At 41.4% G+C, this 20,684-nt stretch overlaps 1 protein-coding gene across 2 annotated transcripts; it reads left to right on the plus strand.

Moving 5' to 3' along the window:
- Positions 1–1,084: 1,084 nt before the first annotated feature.
- On the plus strand, positions 1,085–20,476 carry sh3bp2 (SH3-domain binding protein 2). Of its 2 annotated transcripts, XM_056432799.1 has the most exons (12): positions 1,085–1,191; positions 9,611–9,750; positions 9,859–9,961; positions 10,308–10,425; positions 10,616–10,683; positions 12,441–12,526; positions 12,614–13,439; positions 13,560–13,665; positions 14,108–14,163; positions 14,479–14,554; positions 18,170–18,229; positions 18,363–20,476. In XM_056432799.1, the coding sequence occupies exons 1-12, from the start codon at positions 1,100–1,102 to the stop codon at positions 18,498–18,500; spliced, it is 1,869 nt and encodes a 622-aa protein (XP_056288774.1). In that variant the 5' UTR covers positions 1,085–1,099; the 3' UTR covers positions 18,501–20,476. The 2 variants fall into 2 exon arrangements, with proteins under 2 accessions (XP_056288774.1, XP_056288775.1); XM_056432800.1 differs by lacking the exon at positions 14,479–14,554 and having other exon boundaries at positions 18,363–18,449.
- The last annotated feature ends 208 nt before the right edge of the window (positions 20,477–20,684 follow it).

Below are 20,684 nucleotides of genomic sequence, written 5' to 3' on the forward strand. Positions count from 1 at the left end.
CAAATACAACAGGCTTAGACTGCCTGGTTATGGATACCAGCACAGGACTGGTCAGGTTTCAACTATTTTATATTTTTGCTCACATTTATCACGTGTGTTAAATATTGACACAAAATATACCCTAAACTATGCTGGTGGAAGCAATGGGGTCACAATTGTGTGTTGATCTGTTTTCCAAACTATTTTTGTATTCAGTATTTTGTGGTAAGAAGGTTATAAACTTTTGGTTTATATAGAGCCACATAAAGTGAGTTAGATAGCAGTGATGTCTATGAGTGGGGCAGATTCTGTTGCTGTCCCATTTAAAAATGGAAGTCATAGACCTTGTGGCATGTCGGCCTTTTTTTAAATATTAAGTGGTAAAATGTATGTGGGGTTGGATTTAACTCATTAAACTCTGCAGCGCTATTTTAAAGGATTTCATAACGTCATGAACGCCAGTAGACTACTTTTTACAAATACAATTTAAAAGAGCTTGAGCATGTGAGTTACAGCAGTCGAGTGATTAGCTCGCAGTGACAGAGTCAATATGATAGATTAAGACCATTGCAGTGTTGTGTCAGACTGCAATATATCATTTAATTTGGCTTGGAAGAAATGATTGGACGGGATACCTGCCTGTCTGTCTACCTACCAACCTGTGCGCTCTCTGCCCCGAGCGCCACAAGCTGCTAACTTAACAGCTGTGAACGCTGCCAATAGCCATGTTCAGCCAAACGAGCTCTGAGAAAACAGGAAGGAACATGCTGCAGTCTGTTGACCAATGAGAATTCAGATCTTTCGGAGGAGGCCCCTTCAGGAAACCACTGGCAGAGTATCAGGGTTTTAGACCTCCAACAGACTTCCTTCAGACATCAGACCAACGACTCATTGTTCCAACTTCCCGTCCTTCCACTAATTTATTGTTCTCTTTACAGTCACTCTGTTCACATTTACTTCAATCTTTTCTTGCATTCATCTGTATTCTTGCTTGTCCTTCCATATATTACCGGTCTAATCCCTCTAATCTTGACTCAGCATCTCTATCCACTCTATCTGTCCTCCCTCGCTTTGCTCGTTTAAAAAGTATGATGGTGAACTGTGCCGTGCTGCTGACGTCATGTCCGCTCCATCCGTGAGGAAGAAGAAGTCATTTGCTCGTAGCTACAAGTCAAGCGTCAGGATATGTATTCGAGAACAGAGAATTGACATGTAAGTTCAATCTTCACTTTATCTTTTGTAGTCTCTGATGTGCTGTTGTTACTTTATGTATTCCCAGAAAAGCCGACTGGAGGTTGTCCAGTTTGAACACCTGTTTGTAGGTTGGTTTCTGTCTCTATCTGGGATAGCTTCTGGTTTCACATAATCTGGCCTTGAATGGTTCTTTGTTGTTGGGTACATGGTGGGCTTTGCAAAACCATTGCGTTGGAGTTTTATATCATCTATGAGTAATAGTTTGATTTGGTAAACTATCTTCCCCTTTAAAAAAGATCAATGAAGCAACTGAGGGATTTCCTGTCTTTACCTGTTCATTGTGGGAAACATGATAATTTTAGTTTGAGATTCTCCTTGGTAAAGTTATTTTTAATCTTTTTACATTACTATTTCACCCTCTTGAGTGCTGCTGCCATTGACCTTAATTGTTAATTTGACGGTTGCCGTTTTTATAGTCTACGATGCTGAGAACCAGTCAAGCCTATTTACGAAGTCAGCTGGCCAGAAGTAAAGATGCACCCATTTTCTCACAACGCATCTGAAATAGTGGGAAGGTGAAAGGCACAAACACAAAAAGGAGTAGATAGGACGGCAACCTGGGCATTTTTAGGTAATTATTCTGAATGAGGCCTGACTACAGGAGACCAAATGTGATACAACCACATTACAAAATACATTATTACGCACACAAGTAGGCTGTGCAGTTGATCATATCCTCATTTTGGATGTGCCAGATGTTAGTGGACATATTTCTGAATCGTAATCATTTTGTTCTGCCCAGCCAAAGGGATTTTTTAAAATCTCTAAAAGTCCCTTGTAAACCTGTTTTTTTGTTGTTGGTGGGGACAGGAGCTCTTTAGGTATACATCTTCTGAAAGCTGAGAACCCGAGGATACATTTTAGATGCAGCTGAGCAGTTTGTGCTTAGTTGTTCTCGTCATAGATCAGAATAGATCAGAAGATCTTCAAGAGACAGGTGTTAAAACTGAGTGTTACATGATAACAAAAATAATGTATTTAACATTAAAGCATGTCCACATCTTCCAGTAAAAATGCAGTCAGGACAATATCTCAAAGCTCTTTCCCTCTCACTTCCTGCCTCGATTCTCTCTCTTCTGCTTGTTTACAGATCTCTCTCTAATTTACTGTCCAAATAGTTTTGTTATCTTAGTTGTTTCTATTTCTTTGTACAGTGTGTGTGTGTGTGTGTGTGTGTGTGTGTGTGTGTGTGTGTGTGTGTGTGTGTGTGTGTGTGTGTTTGTGCGTGCATTCATGTGTGAGTGTGTGTGTATGTTACTCTGAGATAAATCCAGCCATTTTGGAAGTCTGTAAGTTTCTGTGGAGTAGAATTGCCATATTTGGACACAGGTATAGTGATGATGTGTAGGGAAGCCTATTTCAGCTCTCAATAAGCCCAAATTCTTGGTGTGAGTGTGTGCGTGTGTGTGTGCGTGTGTGTGTATGTGTGTGTCAAATAGAAATCATTTTTTTGTTCAGTTAAAAAAAATTCTAGAGAGAACCAAAGATTCCCAAACCCTGTTGGTCACTTTGGGTCACTTTATAAACGGTCCTTGGACTTTCTTTTTAATTTTTTTTAACATGTATTTATTGTAAGACAAAAGACAATTCATACATTATTTGGCATTTCACCAGAATGTAGAATGTATTCAGTCTAACAGCACCGGTAGCATACAAACTAAAGGTATTTGGAAATAAAGTCCAACACCAGAGTCACGATTTGGGGGCGATAAGTTTAAATTCTTCCAAAATGTTGCTGGCACAGATGGGCATGGAATATGTATCTGTTTCATAGTGTTTTCTCAACCTACGGTCACATCTTGGTTGACGAATTATCTGACAAGCTGAGAGTATACCTGCAACAACCACAATCATTATTGCTGTTTTTAATACCATGGAAAAAAAAGTTTATTTTCACTATTCAGATATATCTGATGGGTTTCCCGCAATGTCTTCAGCATGCCACCATTCTGTCACAGCATTGTAAATCATCCATCTGGATAAATAAACCACAGTGAAATCGAAAAAACTATCAATCTACTAACACCTAAATGTCTATTCATGTGCACAAAGTGGCAGTGAACATGTGAAGCTGAGCGGCGGGGGAAGAAGCGTTGTGGTCGGCCGTCGTAGGGGGAACAGGAAGAGAATGTACGTTTGGCATGGGGGTTTCTGTTTCCTGGACAAGACAAGAGTGTGTACTGCTTAGGCTGCAGCTCGGACAGTGGTTTCCCTACGACCTTTGGATCTACTCGTGGGTTGTTTGTTTTGGGTGTGTTGATTCGGGAAGGCAGTGGCGGCCTGATGATCAGCTCTGAGCCCTCAGCACACACTTGCACTGAAAGATAATTGGTTAGCCACACACACCTGTCAGCTGTGTCTCTTACCATCACAGATGTTAACGTGTCGGCCCATAAGCAATTAGACTTCACCCACAATTAGACCAATTTAAGATACACACAGTTGGGAGATTCTAAGCACGTCACTTTGTCGCTTTCAGCCACAGGCTCAATGGTGATGGATCAGCTGTCTGGTGATTCTGAATCTAATCACTAAAAAACCCATGACATGTCAGACTTAACAGGAATATTACATGCATTCTCTAGTTGTCATTTCAAGCTTGACAGGTACGAAACATGTTTTGTGTGATCTTTATTATTTTGGGGGGATTGACTTTTGATGAGTGGTGGATGTCATGCTACCATAGATAAGAAAGAAATTGAGAGCTATGAAATGTTAGGCAATGAAAAAAATACTGTCAGCCAAACGAAGTGGGCAATTAACTGCTTCACCAACTGGTGCGAAGAGATGGGGAAAACAGAAAACCTGAAGACCATTAGCAGAGAAGATATGAATGAAATACTGCGGGATTTCTATGGTGCAATGGAAAGGGTGACCACTACGGGATCAGCAGTTACGTCTGCCTGCGTTTGGGACTAAACAGATACATCAATGATCCACCATTGAGTCGGTGCTGGTGTTTGATGAAGGACACTTCAGGCATGTTCACTTCCGCAAACAATGTTTTTGTTGGCATTGTAAAAACCTGTAGACGACAAGGACACCACAAAACAAAACATCATGGATCCATACCAGGCTGTGATCTAGTCATGTTAAAGGCCTCACTGGATCCGACCACACCAGAGGATCTCTAGTTAGAAAAGTCTGGTTCGATATCCATCTGCACTTTGGGCGACGAGGGAAGGAGGGTAACCGGCAGCTAACCACAGGGTCGTTCGCAGTTTTCGCTGATGAGAATTGACAAAAGTATGCCAGCATGATTTTCAATAAGGGGACACATAATCATAAAGATCCACAGGCATGGCTACATGTAGTCTCTTCCAGGAAACCCCCACTGTCCAGTCGCCTCCTGTCACTCCTACCCGCCAACCTGCATTTGACCTGCACCCAAAGTGCCGACTCGGCTGACATTTGGTAGGTCTTGGCTTTAGTAGGGTTATCTTTACACGCTTTAGCCAGCCAACCCTAACACGCATTACTAATAATGATAAAAAAAGAGTGGTCAGAAGCTATATCAAAGGGGATATGAGAAACGTTTTCCACGGATGCATAATTAATGGGGATATCCAAATCAACATTTAATGTTTAAATAAAATATTATTGTATTGCAAGTGTCACATTGTCATTTTTGTTATTTGAATGGAAACTTTTATAAAATTAACAATGTAAATTCAATTCAGTTTATTTGTATAGCCCAATTTCACAAATTACAAATTTGTCTCGGAGTGCTTTACAATCTGTACACATAGACATCCCTGCCCCAAAACGTCGCATCGGATCAGGAAAAACTCCCAAATAACCCTTCAGGGGGAAAAAAAGGGAAGAAACCTTCAGGAGAGCAACAGAGGAGGATCCCTCTCCAGGATGGACAGGTGCAATAGATGTAATGTGTACAGAAGGACAGATTTAGACTTAAAATTAGGGCTGTCAGCGTTAACGCGTTAATCTATGCGATTAATTTGGCCGCGTTAACGCACTAAAATATTTTAACGCAATTAACGCATCTTTGTTTACTTCCGGTGTTCGTTGAAGTTTTTACACTCAAACCGAGTACGGTTTAACACTGTTTCCGTTTTTAAAACAATTAGTTCTCCGCCAAAAATAAGGAGCAGAAATCAGTTTAAACTCGTGGATGAATCAGTCGGGTTTCCTCCTGCTCCTCCTTCCTCCCGTCTCCCTCTCTGATACACAGAGGAACGGAGGGGCGACGTGTCGTCACACGAAACCTTCACCGTGATTGGTCAATCCGTTTGTCTGTCAACATTTTGGGGAAAAAACAACCAATGAGAACACGGCACCAGGATATAGCCTCATGATATAGAGCTGAGATTGTTCTGGAATGTTTGATGTAGAACACGGGGGTATGTGTCATATGCAAACGCCTTTAAAAGGTGAATTTACATTTTTTTGTAAAATGGAGAAAATGAGCCCAGCCTCCAGAGGGTGAACAGGACATATTTCAATGTCAGTCAGTTACCAAGGCCACTGGTTCTGCTGTTGTTCAATGTTAAAGATGACAGGACCAATGGGGTCTCAATATTCTTCTTTTTTTTTACTAATCTGATGTTTCACTGAAGAAACAATTTATCATCCACAATATTAAATACCTCGCTGGCACTTTATAGGTAGGAGCCTCTTTGAAAACACAGCTCTGTGTGAAGTTTGGTCTTTAAAAAGAATGAACTTTTAACTTTTAATTGCGATTAATCGCGATTAATCGCGATGAATGAATTTCAAAATGTGCGATTAATTAGTTAAATTTTTTTAATCGATTGACAGCCCTAGTTAAAATACATTCAATGAATGTGACAGAGTGTATGAATAGTTCATAGTAGGCATATTCCACGATGGAGACCTCCACGATCCATCAGGCAGATGGAGGTAGAGAGGAGTAGACGGAGTCTCAACAATGGGCGGAGTCTCAACAGTGGGCGGAGTCTCAACAGGACAGTGGCGTCGTCGGTAGCAGGAATTCCACGACCCAGACCTCGATGATCCATCAGGCAGATAGGATCTATGCCGTCTCATAGGGTCCGATGACCCTTTGAGACGTGAAGTCAAAAGGACTCCGGGGAGAAAGCAGAGTTAGTAACGTGTGATTGAGAGATGAAAATTCATCCCTAAGGAGAGAAAAAAAGAGGAGATAGGTGCTCAGTGCATCCTAAAACGTCCCCCGACAGCTATAAGCCTATAGCAGCATATCAAGGGGCTGGACCAGGAGAACCTGATTCAGCCCTAACTATAAGCTCTGTCAAAGAGGAAAGTCTTAAGTCTACTCTTAAACGAGGTGACTGTGTCTGCCTCCCGGACTGAAATTGGAAGCTGGTTCCATAAAAGAGGAGCTTGATAACTAAAGGCTCTGGCTCCCATTCTACTTTTTAAGACTCTAGGAACTACAAGTAGTCCCGCATTTAGTGAGCGTAGCTCTCTAGTGGGGCAATATGGTACTACAAGCTCCTTAAGATATGATGGTGCATCACCAATCAAGGCTTTGTACGTGAAGAGAATAATTTTAAAAGTGATTCTTGATTTTACTGGGAGCCAGTGCAGAGCATCTAGTGCAGGAGTGATGTGATCTCTTTTCTTAGTTTTAGTGAGAATACGAGCTGCAGCTTTCTGGATCAACTGGAGGGACCTAAGAGACTTATTAGAGCAGCCTGATAATAAGGAGTTGCAGTAATCCAGTCTCGAAGGAACGAACGCGTGAACCAATTTTTCTGCATCTTTTTGAGACAAGATGTGCCTGATTTTTGAAATATTACGTAGATGAAAGAATGCAGTCCTTGAGATTTGCTTTACAAGGGAGTTAAAAGACAAGTCCCGATCAAAGATAACGCCAAGATTCTTTACAGTGGTGTTGGATGCTAGGGCAATGCCATCTACAGAAACCACATCACCAGATAATTGATCTCTAAGGTGCTCAGGGCCGAGTAAAATTACTTCGGTTTTGTCTGAGTTTAACATCAAGAAGTTGCAGGTCATCCATGTTTTTATGTCTTTAAGACATGCTTGAATTTTACCAAGTTGGTTGCTCTCCTCTGGTTTTATCGATAGATATAGTTGAGTATCATCTGCATAACAATGAAAGTTTATGGATTGTTTCCTGATAATATTGCCACAAGGAAGCATGTATAAGGTAAATAAAATTGGTCCAAGCACAGAACCTTGTGGAACTCCGTGATTAACGTTGGTGGTTATCGAGGCGTCATCGTTTACAAATACAAACTGAGATCGATCTGATAAATATCGATCTGTTTCCACTCCACCATTTATTTCCAAGTATTCTTTGGATTGGGATATTTTTTCTAGGGGGGAAAAAAGAGTTTAGCACATTTTGACAGAATGTGTTGAACACATTGTGCTTGATGGATTGTTGATTGAGATACTTGGTGTTTTTAGGACTTTCTTTGTGATAAAATGTTTGTTAAAGTATTTAACTTTTTGTGAAATAACAACTTAACTTAATATAATTTAGTAGAAATACCATTTTTTGTACGATGAAAACCATTTTTTGTACGATGAAAACAGTTGAAGCACTGAAAGGGATTGAAAGATCCAAATGCAGTTGAAGTTGAATTGCCCCAAACCCTTTGGAGTTTGAATTTAAAGTTTAAGTGAGGAAACAAAGGGAAATACTCTGTAATGTAGTCAAACCTCCTTCAGAGGTCCCTCCTGTGTTTAACTGGCCAGATCTCTTTCCTCAGGTGATGGAAAGGTTGCTGAAATGTTTACAGACTTTCAGGCTTTCCTATAGAAAACAAGAAAATGCACAGTCAGAGGGCCGTTCCGCTGCTTAGGACTTCAGGAAACCCTTGTATCGAGGACAAGCACCTGGTGGACTTTGACCTCCCTCAGACTGAAAAAGGTTTACATTTATCTGTGTGTGTGTGTGTGTGTGTAGGGGGGGGGGGGGGGTGTTGTGGCCTGTGTTCACTGGTTATCAGTACACATGATAGCATTAGCCTTTGTTCTTGAAGTCCGCACACGCACGCACACACACACACATACAAACACACACATACACACAGTTCACTCAGGGGTCAAAAACAAGCAGCAGCTCCACCCTTGTGATGCACTGTGTATTTTTCTTCCCAATCCCTCTCCCTCTTTTTTAATTCACAAAGCCTGACGCAACATTGCACGTTTGGCCGACAACTCGAAATGAGAGTGTTTGGTGGGAGCAGGGTGTAAGACATGTGTGAAATCGCTTGTTTGCTGGCCAGATTGGTGAGTTGGTTTTGATTGCATATTCACTACCAAGTGACTTGTTAAACAGCCTGAACGTGCATGCTAAAGTTCACTCAAATTTAAAACAGAAAGGGGATTGCCCTGATCCCTGTTACGCCGTGAGTGGTACACACTTACACTGGCTTTGACATGAAGAACCACTGTGTGCAATTGCATCAAATGTCTGCCTGCCAGTCACCGCATGTCAAGGTCACTTCACACGTGCGTGTGGAGAAGGCAGATGTGTTGCAGTGCACTGAGTAGCCAAACAACCTTCCCTGCAGATTTGTATCTCTCTGAATGGGAGTGGATTTTGGCAAGACATTTAGGTAATTGTGGAGTTCCTCATTCCTGGGTTTTGCACGCACGCACGCGCGCACACATACACATACACACACGTCTCTCTCTCTATCCCTCTGAGGTTAGTAGATGCCGTTGATAGACTGGAAGTAACACATAAACACATTAGAGGATGAAGAACTTCACTTGAGATGTTTATTTTGATTACAGCTCTCTATTTTGATTACAGCTCTCTCGGCTCTGTACACAATGTACGGAGCCGGTACGGAGAAAGCATCAGAGAGTGAAATGAAAAAGAGCGCGTGATTAGAGCAAGCAGAAAACCAGACAGACAGTTCCCATCTCAGTGTTAGGTTTTTGATGGGATGCAACAGTGAGGACAAAGAGTCTCCTTCATGGATCTTCTGCCGGCGATGGCGTCCGCAGTGTTAGCCTCCACACAGTCAGTCTATTTAGGGAGAGCGCTGCCATTCAGAGCATCAGAAGGAGGTAAAAGAAGAAGAACACTTCCACAGTTGCAATTGCTTAAGTTTTTTTTTTATTTTGTCAAAAAAGAGTGTCTTGAAAAAGAAAAATTTGCTTAAAATTAGCTTGACGATTGAACACAACTATTGTAAGATAGGGCATTGAAGGTTTTTAGAACTTTCTCATGAACTACTCCTCTTCTTTGAATATTTGGGGAACAAAGAGTTTGTGGGTTCGAAATCCTCTCTGGATCTTCAAATGTCTTGTTTGTCTCATTTTATCCTGACGTTGTTTCGACTTCTGAGCTGACAGCCTTTACTGCTTGATCTGTCACGCAGTGATTCAATTATAATAACAACCACTCCCATCTTCTCCTCTGTGGCAGAACCATGTCATCTCCAGAGATGTGCTGGCCGGTGCCGATGCCGGCCATCGGGGCTCAGAACCTCCTCACCATGCCAGGAGGGGTTTCGACTTCGGGATACCTCCACAAGAAGGGAGGCAGCCAGTTCAGCCTCATAAAATGTGAGCTCACAATACCCAGATTTACTGTGGGAGGACAGAAGAAGCAGTGCGTCCTGAGACTATGTTGTAATCTTCAATTATCTTGATGCCTGTTGCTTGCTGTCTTAGGGCCACTGAGGTACATCATCATCCACAAGGGCTGCGTATACTACTTTAAGAGCAGTACCTCTCCTGTACCACAAGGGGCGTTCTCTCTCAACGGCTACAACAGGTCGGTGCACGTCTGCTAAGTCTTTACCTTCTGTAATTTGTTGTTTTTCAGCATCCTTCCAGACTCGAGTTTGTTAACCTGTGTAAGTGGTTATCGCTCTATATCTTTATACACGTCTCCACATCATCAATATTCATAATATCCATTTAATCTATTTTATGTGACTGTACATACTATATTGAATTCATTCCAAATGGAGTAGGAGTGCATTCACGCGCACAAAGAGTTTCAGGCGTGAGCTTGTGGGCGTGTTGGCATTTGAATGTAAAGTATTCAAGCAGGGCTTTTATCCGAATCACTTTTTAAAAAATTAGTCTGAGCATTAAACATTCCTCCTCTTCCACAGGGTTATGAGAGCAGCAGAGGAGACGACATCCAGCAACGTGTTTCCCTTCAAGATCGTCCACTTCAGTAAGAAACACAGGACGTGGCTTTTATCTGCAGCCAGTGAGGACGAGAGGAGGGTGAGAACAACCTCTCTGCACATGTACTCATACGGACAACTTGTGAGAATAATTTTAAATTGCCCACAGTAGCTCTTATGCCTTGAATTAATGAAATATGCAGCCATACATCAGCCGTTATTGGCTCACAGAGCTCAATACAGCGGCAAAAAAAAAATCTTAATACTATGTATTGATATTCTTTTTATAGAAATGGATGCGATACCTGCGGAGGGAGATAGATCATTATAACGAGATAAAGGAGTCCCACATTCCAAGGTAATGGCCAACTGTAGACTTTGTGTCACACTGTGATACAATTATTTTGTATATTTAAAACACATTATGTTATCAAGGAAATTAGCAGCTCATTATATAGCTTTTCATGATATTGAGTGTCTGCGCTGCCCAGGGAGCCAGTTATGAAAACAAAGTCAGGTTTTCGCCCCTTAAACCTAAAATAACAAAAATCATTTTATCCAACATTTTTGTAATTTAACAGAAAATCCTTCTTTTTTTATATGATATGATGCCAACATGTTTTATAATAGCCAAACCAGACTTTTAGTCGTTCATCATTAATGAACAGAACATTGCAATAAAAATAAGCCAGTCTAGCTTGCAAACAGGCATAGCAAATGACAAAATGAATAACAAATTAAACATTTAAATAACAAACATAACTAAATTACTTTAGTATATTAATTCATACTGGCTACCTCGAAAACTAGCTTATAGCAATGGCAGCTGGTTTAAAAGAGCAGAACGGCTCATGACAAAAAGCTTTCAGATTGCATGTGAGCTATAGACATTGTTTATTTATTCAATGTCATGACCCTTCAGCCAATAAAAACCACTTTAACTCGATGTTCATACCTTTTTCTGAATATCACGTGTTCACAGTGGCGGGCCTAGCATTTTCTACCTAGGCCTTCAATGTCATCTTTCTACAGCTGAACAACCTAATGTAAGATATTAGTTCACCAGTGTTCCGGTCCAGGGCTTTTATTGTGAAGGAGCACATGAAGCGCAACACCTACAAATACATACCCGCAGAGTGCAGATACATACGCGCATGACCGGATGCTGCGTCATTAACGAACAATGCTTGTAGTCCACACCACCACAATGACAAGAACACATTTACAAGAACTAGCCACATTTATATATAACAAAACATGACAACACAATCAGATAGAACTGTGGCACTAAAACGCCTGACACTCAATATAACCAGAAACAATCATATAATAAAAATATTAGAGACAAACGAACACAACGCTACTGCAGAACACAACAAACAATTCACTCACTAACTCCCTTCACTTCAAGTTAAAGTCTAATCTCCTCTCTTTGCCAACACGCAACTCAATGAAGCTCGCTAGCTGTGGTGCGGTCGTAGGTTATAATGTCCGTCTTTTCCTGTAAAGTCCTCCTTGAGAAAGGCTTCGAGATTAAATCCGCCACCAAGTCCGCTTCTCCTCCGTCCGCCATTAAAAGTTAAAAGCAAAAAACTTAAACTGTGGTGATTTATTAACTTCTTGACCACCGCTAATCTATCTCCTTCGCCTCTCAATTGAACTGCATTTGAACTGCCACTAACCAATCACAGCGCAGGTTATTCTGAGATACTTTCATGGACTTCCAGAAGGCCAAAGGACCTAAAAAATACACAAGATTATGTCAATCACCGATAAGATCCCCATGTAAGTCAAACAGGCTGTGCTTGTCTCGTCCTGTGTGAAGGCCTGAGATGAGCTGCTCTTCTTCTATAGAGACTATGGAGCTGACATCTGATTGAATAAAAGCTCCCGTTAAAATAAATTAGACTGGAAGCAGCGCTGCCGGATGGAAGCACAGCAACAGAGGAAGACAATAGTGCAATAAGAAAATTAAGAAAATATATATTTTTTAAATTTTATTTATTTCTTTATTAGAAAATAGCTTTAACTTTGTATTTTTGTTTAGGCCTTCAGAAAAAGCTTAGAAGGCCCTGATTATCACTGTTCATGATAATATTTTCTTTGTTGCCACAGTAATTCAGATTCAGATACCGAGAGTTTCTATGGCACGGTTGAGAAGCCTATGGATATCAAACACCACGTCGATAACGCAGCTGATGGTGAGACCGTCAAAATGACTGCATGGACTGACACGTGCGTTCTACTTGTGCGTCAGTACACTGTGTCCTTCTTCTTTCGGTGTGTAGAATATGGAGAGGATGACGACGGTGATGATGAAGATGACTATCTGGAGCCAGACAGCGACTATTTGTCGACATCAACCTCTTCAGGTCGACCCGCGGGTCCGCCCCCCTCCTATCCGCCTCCCCCGGTGCCGGTGTCATTCCATCTCCGTCAAAACTCCAGTCCAGGTTTCCACAAAGGCCCACCTCCTTCCATCCCTCTGCTACACAGGATCCCAACCAGCCCACTGCCCAAAGAACCCCTGTTCTGTGTCCCCACTCCCTCCATACTGAAGGACCCTTCCAAAGGCATGGCTCCTCCTCTCCCATTCGCCCCCCACCTGCTCAAGTCTGTGTCTCCCACCCCCCCACCTCCTCCTCCCCCCAACGCAAAGAGAACGTTCAGGGTGACATCCGTTGGGGGACCTGGGAACGACAAGAGAGACTGGAGGCCTCTGCCGGGCATTTCGGTCGAATCCCCCATCACTCTGCCTATCTGTGACCAATTGGAGACCAGGATGGTCTTAAATGGCCCCGCCCACTGCTCACTTCACACTGGCGGGAGCCAATCCGTGGGCAACAACAACCACAGGGGGATGAGCAATTACCGTAGCCAGCCAAGCCTACCTCCTCTGTATAACATCGGAGTGTCCTCCCTCAGACCTGTGATGTCAGACTCCCTCTTCCTTAGCAAGACGTCCTCCAGTCACCCCCCACTGCCGGGTCCCCCTCCACACTCTCCTCTGCTTAAACCTGGACTTCATAACAAGCCAGGGATACCCAAACCTCCTCCGCTAACAGCCAAACCCCCATTGCCTGCAGTCAAGTCCAGGCCGCCAGGAATCCCACAGTAAGTTAGACTCAAAGGCACAAAACATTCAACACTGAATTCTTTACAGAAGGTTGGTCAGGTTGAAACTCCCACAATAAGGTGCATTTACCCCCCCCCCCCCATCTCCTCCTCCCCCAGAAGAGAGTCTCCGGACGGCCAGAGCTTCCGTTTGTCGGGAGACGAGACGCCGACAGGATTCAGGAGTAAACGAGACTCAGACAAGTCTGATGACGACTACGAGAACGTAAGAGAGACCGAAATGATATTGACCTGCAGGCCGCTCAATTGCTGCCCGTATAGATGTTGCTTTAAGCCTCCTGTAGTGTACAAGATATATTTTTGTCATGTTGATGTGCACAAACGGTATCACTGACCAGGTGTTCTGATTACAACATCATCAAACTTAAACAAATCCAAGACCGAATTCAATGCTCGTGACTTAAGGCCTACAAGACAATCACATGAGAGGTCACTGTGAATACTGAAGACAGGCAGAGCTAAACTGTATACCTGCAACTTAAAAGTGTGTTGTGTGTGTGTGTGTGTGGGTGGGTGGGGGGGGGGAGAGGGGGGGTTGTGTGTGTGTCTCATATTGGCATATATCTTAATCTCAAGATCTCAATAGACCTTCTTTGAGCCATCATCGGTGCTCCAATGTGTGTTTAACCAGGTGTTTCTATCTGCAGATGCAGCTGCCAAACTCTGTGTTCATTGATACAACTGAAACCAGCTTTATAGAAAAGTAAGGCAGATACACTTTCTTTTATAACACAGAAGTGAAAGCTGAACTATCCCTGCAGCAGGCCACACAGCTCTGCTGCTTTGCAAAGCATTTCTGCCATATAGTGCTTTGTTTCATTTGACATTGTTATTTATGATGCGCCATCACATGAGTTTCTACATTGTTCTATCATTCTTATTTGCAGCATTAGTTCATCACAGATCAGACCAATAATGTCATTTGAAATAAGAGACAATACTTAAAACTTATCTGGGATGTAAGTGGTATGCATCTCAATCGATAACTTGTAACCTGAGATGATGTTTATATCCGGAGGTTGTTCAGAGAGAGTGCCCTGCCTCTACAGGATGGACTGTACTGCATCCGAAACTCAGGAACCAAAATTGCAAAGGTAAAAAATAATAATAAAAAGCTGCTACTGTACTTTGATAATAATATGGTAAGTTACTAAGGGATGGACAGGACTTCTCTCAACCAAGTAACCTATATGGGAATTCTTATGTAATTTCTTTAGATAAGTCTACTAATTAGGGGAAATGCAAGTGTAAAGATGCGTTCACACCAAAAGCGATGAGATTTTTCGCGTCGCCCAAAACGCGTGAGTTTACTCGCTCGATCACTTGCCGTGTTCATGCTTCAGGGCTCGATCACACCAGACGTGCCTCTCAAAAATGCATAGCCCGCAAAACCATTGATTCCCTATGGTACGGCGCGACTTTCAGACAAGTCTTTCGCGGGTTTCTTGCATTTTTCAGGCGCGCTTAAAAGTTGAAATATTCTCAACTTTAAGCGCGAGGCGCGGAGGCGCACAGCTCATCAATGTCTTATGGAGGACTCAAAATTACTAAAGTATAAATAAATAAATAAATGCATGAATAAATATAGGAATAAATAAATAAATGCTGAAATAAATGTATAAATAAATAAATGCTAAAATAAATGTATAAATAAATAAATGCTTAAATAAATGTATGAATAAATAAATAAATCCAGGAATGAATAAATATAAGTTATAAATCAACAGGACATCATTAAATAAATATATTTCTACATTTCTGTATTTCTTCATTTATTTATTTATCTATTTATGTGTCCACACGTATTTCTTAATTTATTTATGTGTGACATTTACGTGTCCGTATATTCAAATGAGCTGGGTCGGTCCGAACCTCATTGTTAAACAGGATTGGTCAAGTCGGGGAGCAAGACAGAAGCAATCGATCCCTAGCACTTGTACCTGTAGACGAACAGCATGTATTATGCGTTCTTGTCTGTACATTATAAATACTACATTTATTTATACATTTATTTAAGCATTTATTTATTTATACATTTATTTAATCATTTATTTATTTATTCCTATATTTATTCATGCATTTATTCATTTATTTATTTATACTTCAGTCATTTGGAGTCCTCCATAATGTCACACTCGGGCCAATGCAGCCAATCGAATCAAGCAGGAGGCTGGCTTTCCTTCCTGTTTTCCTGAGGAGAACCTCATATTATATATTTTATTAGCGGTATTTAATTACGAAGATCTTTATAATTCTAAATCTAAACACGACTCAAACTGACTTCTGCTCGGAAGTGCAACTGAAAGCCTCGCCATCGAGACACAACTCATGGAATAGATGGTGGTGTTCGCCTTGGGTGACCAGACGTCCTCTTTTTGAGACCTAAAAAATGCGTCCGGCAGGGATTCCAAAAACGTCCGGGATTTTGCTTCGTCGGATATTTGTGTTTTTCTGGGTCTTTCACAAACTAGTATTTACCCCTTACAAGTTTTGGAAATGGTATCTCCCTTACGTTCCACTTTCTTGCGCGTGTTGCCAGATACACGATAATTATCCTCCAAATACGACCATTTTGAGCCTTTGGTACGATACTTTACCATTTCCAATCTGGCAACACTGAGCACCTTGCCACCTCCACTAGTTGCATTGTTGTTTGTGCGGCATGCTATACACTACGACCAGCGCCGCCGCTCCCATAACGCGCACTACGCGCTGTGCGTAGAGCACCAAGTCCTGAGGGGGCACCACAAAATAGGCAACTAAAAAAATCCTCATAGTTATAATAATTATTATGCCGATATTATTTCAGTCTAGAAATATTAGGCACCTTTTATGTATGTATATCACAAAACAGGCAGAACAAGAGAACGCGTCTAAAGCGTCTAAAGTTGAGAATATTTTAACTTTTAACCGCGCCTGAAAAACGCAAGAAAACCGCGCCGCGTGGCATTTAAAAGGCGCGTCTGAATGTCGCGCCGTACCATAGGGAATCAATGGTTTTGCGGGCGACGCGTTTTTGAGAGGCGCGTCTGGTGTGTTCGAGCCCTATCGCAGCCACACGCGTCTGTACGCTGACTTTTCATGGGATTCGGTCGCACGAAAAAAAAATCGCTTCGCTTTTGGTGTGAACCCCACCCGATTTTTGAGGTTTCTGCTCGAAATGACATACCCAAACTAAAAAGGGTGTAGCTCTGCAACCACAAAAGCTATTTGAATAATGTTGGTGTTATAATAAAGGGAACACATGTGAGCTTTTGTTCAGATGTGTAAATATTAGTATATATGTTACTGGTTAAGAGTAAATATAGATGAAACTTCTATTTTCATAGAAGTTTCAGGTTCGATTAGAAAAAAAAGCACTTTCAGGATGAATATATCCTGGATGGATGCACAGCAAAGGCCTAAAATCACCCAGATAATAATACAACTTGTGAACAGACTCTCTGCAAAGTTTGACTCAGAAAAAATAAAGCAGAACAATAGTTGGAGACTTTTTAGTAAAGAGAATTTAGGCGAGGTCTCTAAAATTTGCATTTGGGCACATTGAAGCACCATCTGTGCCATTTGACTTTTCTCATGTACCAAACCATTTATTTCACTTTCACTTTTACTTGTGGTGTTCAATACATGCAAATACATCATTATGTGGCTTTAAAACAGTAAATCAAAGATAAAAAAACGATCAAACAAAGTGGTGCTGTGCGCGTGCGTGCTGTGCGTAAAGCCGGTTTTTGGATCTGTCACAGCGCAGCTGTTGCGCGCACAGATATCTCTGCAGGGGAAGAGCGGATTTTAAAGAACGACACGTCATTGGAATACTTAGAGTCAATAGAATCGATTGGTACCAAGAAAGACAAGATTGACAGCACTGTGAGTCAATAGGAGACAGAAAGGCGTCGCCATATTTGAAATGTGAAATCCGATTAGCTGAAATTGAACTTCCTGACACCTGACTATGACGCTTCCCCAAAAGTCCGCCTGGTTTTTAAAGGGACCTACACACACACTAAAGCCATGCCAGCTGGAATGCAGGGGAGAGAAACGTTTTTTCTTCTTCTCAAGAACAAAAGTATGTTGAATTTGCTGAATGTAAAGCTATGAAGCGATTAATATTTCTGTGTTCTTTGGCTTATATCTCCGTGATACTTTAGTGCAGAAGGATTCTGTAAAGATATTTAGAATCTGTGTGAAGTCCTCTTGCTTTCGAACATCTCTTCTTTTATGATTGCACACAGCTACATGTCGCTAGCTACGGATACGTTCTGAGTGGGCCGACACCTGACAAAATTATGATGATGATATTTGTATTTTTATTTCAGTTGGTGTTTGAGTTGTGTTTAAATGGCTCACTGATACTTGTAGCCCCAGTTGTCTTCTTTAATTTGATGTACAACATCAATATATTTGCTCATGTTTATTATAATAGTATAGACAGTTGAAAACACAATATCAAAAATGCACCATATGTGGTGCGTTGGGACAAAATGAGCGAAATGCAATAATAGAATATTTATTATAGTTCTGTTTTAGTCGGACCATCTCAATCTGAGGTCATACAACTGTTTACACAAAAGGGCACTTACAGGTTGCCAGAAAAAAGACATTTTGTTATATCTTAAAAATTAAAGTCTGTGTTACTAATAGGAGATTGAAGTCGAAACATAACTGGATTCTTACAACCAATACAATATTGTTGGTGTGTTTCCCAGGTGTTGGTGGTGTGGGATGTCAGTATAGACAAAGCCAGGAACTATCGACTGTTTGAAGAGGTGAGCCCTGCTGTTAGCCCGCTGTTATATTCATATGACTATAATATTTTTCTGTGCAGAGATCAAGCAGAATGACGATGTGACATTTTACAGGGTTAAAGTGTTCTGTTTACTGTGGGTGTTTTTTTGACAGGAGGACCGTACGTTTCTGGACAACGAAGTCACCTTCCCCACTCTGTCGGCTGTGATCGAACACTACTTTCGCCATCCTCTTCCTCACCACGGCTCACTTTGCCTGCAGAAGCCCTACACAAAGACAGTGGGCCTCTGATCAACGCCGTCAAACCAAAAGGGGAGCGGAGAGTCGGGGCCTTCCCTGCAAGTGAAATCCGTCTCCGCCCACCAGCGGGAGCGTGGCGATGAACTCGCTCACACAGATGAAATAACTGTCACATTGCATCAGAATAGATCGTGCCTCTCACTGGGAAATGTCTGAAGCACAATCCATTAGCCAGTCTGATTTATATTGTCCTCGTGGGGGCGCTGTGACACTATATGGCAAGAAAAAGGAGAAGAAAAGTCCATCCAGCTTCATGTGAAATGGGGTTTTACCTGCAGTTCCTTTGGGTCTGTGCCACTTGTGGAGAAGTCAAGTCCCTGTTTGTACTGCAAATACCTGTTGATGTGACACAGCGTTTGAACTGCCAAATCCTGTTGATGTGACACAGCGAGACCATCCCGCCACTAGTGATAAAACATTACATTTTTACAAAAAGGACAATTTAGGTGGAATCAACCAAACAGTATTTCAATCAGGGAAGACCCGTTAAATGAAGTAAGGATGTTTATTGTTAACATGTGATGTGCAATGATGAAGTCTCAGAGTCTTTAGCGCTTGGATTCTACGGGGAGATTTGTAGTTGAGGGCCAACTGCCCCGATCAGCAACGAGATAGATGTTGTTGATGTCCCCTCCCCTTCTGGATATTGTCACGTGCCCAGTCCAAGTCTATCAAAAGTCAAAGTCAAAGTCAGTTTTATTTGTCAATTTTCCATATGTGCAAACATACAGAAGATCGAAATTGCGTTTCTCTTCTGTCCAACATAAAGTGAATTGTGCAACATATAGACAACATAGAGTGCAAAAATAGTAAAAAACTTGTGAACATATAGACAACATAAAGTGCATAGACAACATAAAGTGCAAAAATAGTAAGAAACATGTAAACATATAGACAACATAAATTGTGCTAGCAGCATTCAGACATGCAAGTCTGAAAGAGGACGAGCTGGTGGCATTTTAATGAGTTGTTGAAATGCACAGCTCCAGGGTTCTTTTGATCGTTCGTACGTTACTGAGATGCGGGTGTGTTTCGTATGAAAGCAAAGCACAGAGGCATTTGCTCATACATATGGCTCCATTTGTGTTAGAAGTAATGATATCGTTGATATCAAATGTTTTTACATGAACCCGGATGAGTAAATGTTTGGCCTTGAAAAGTGACAGTCAATCGTACGCAATGTGCACACGACAAGAAAGGAGTAGATTGTTCTGGAGTGAGCTCATCTCTTTCTATGAGTTTGTGAATGTTTCGACCAGACTGTCCACAATGCCTGGAGAATAATTTAAAAACAGAATTTGAGGATTTTTATCAGAATTCCAAAAATGCTCAAACCCACATTTGCCCAAAGGAGAGTAGTTTATAATGCAGATGATGCTTACATTATCTGAATCATTCCTTCAGACAAGAATAATGCTCAGGCTGAATCCAAAATGTCGTGAAGAACTTTTTGGATTATGTTTATAATCGACAGAGCTATAACTATCTTGTGGATGCTACTGCCAACAACTGGATCGGTATTTGATGGCAACATCTTTATATATTTCACAAATCTGAAACAAGCCGGTCTTCCTGACTACACTTGTCTGTGTAATCAATGGGAAACACATATTTATTTACTGTGCAGAAGACATGCACCAAGCCCAAAAACTGTAATTGAGATTTTAGCCTCCCACATGGGGCATGTCAAACTTCAATATGTTGTACTTTTTCTTGCAAGTCCTTGGAGCGTAGAAGACATCTTATTAATGGTGTAAATTGTCGGATTGATCATGAAGACATTTTATTTTGATTCCTTCTCAACTGTTAAAATGTTGACATTCTTCTAATACAGTTTGCACAGCACTGACATTAACACTGTAACAAACTATATGTATATATTAATGTTGTAAGTACTGTACAAAAAAAGAGGTAAATGTATAGTTTTCTACAGAAATATATGAGAGTGTATAAAGGATCAATCAGTGCCTCCTGTTTTTATTTTATTTGTGTATCTACATTTTGAGATTGCAGCTTCCTGAGTGTGCTGAAAAGAAGAAGCCACAGGTTTGTGCTTCATAATGCACATATACCGCAGACTGATATTGAGTAATACCCCCCTAATAACTTGTCTAATGATTGAGGGTCCTCGGCTGGCCTCAGATGCCCCCCCAGTGGGACGGGAAGCATGCTCAC

The sequence above is a fragment of the Pseudoliparis swirei genome, chromosome 15 (assembly GCF_029220125.1).
Source record: "Pseudoliparis swirei isolate HS2019 ecotype Mariana Trench chromosome 15, NWPU_hadal_v1, whole genome shotgun sequence".
In the NCBI taxonomy this organism is placed as follows: Eukaryota; Metazoa; Chordata; class Actinopteri; order Perciformes; family Liparidae; genus Pseudoliparis; species Pseudoliparis swirei.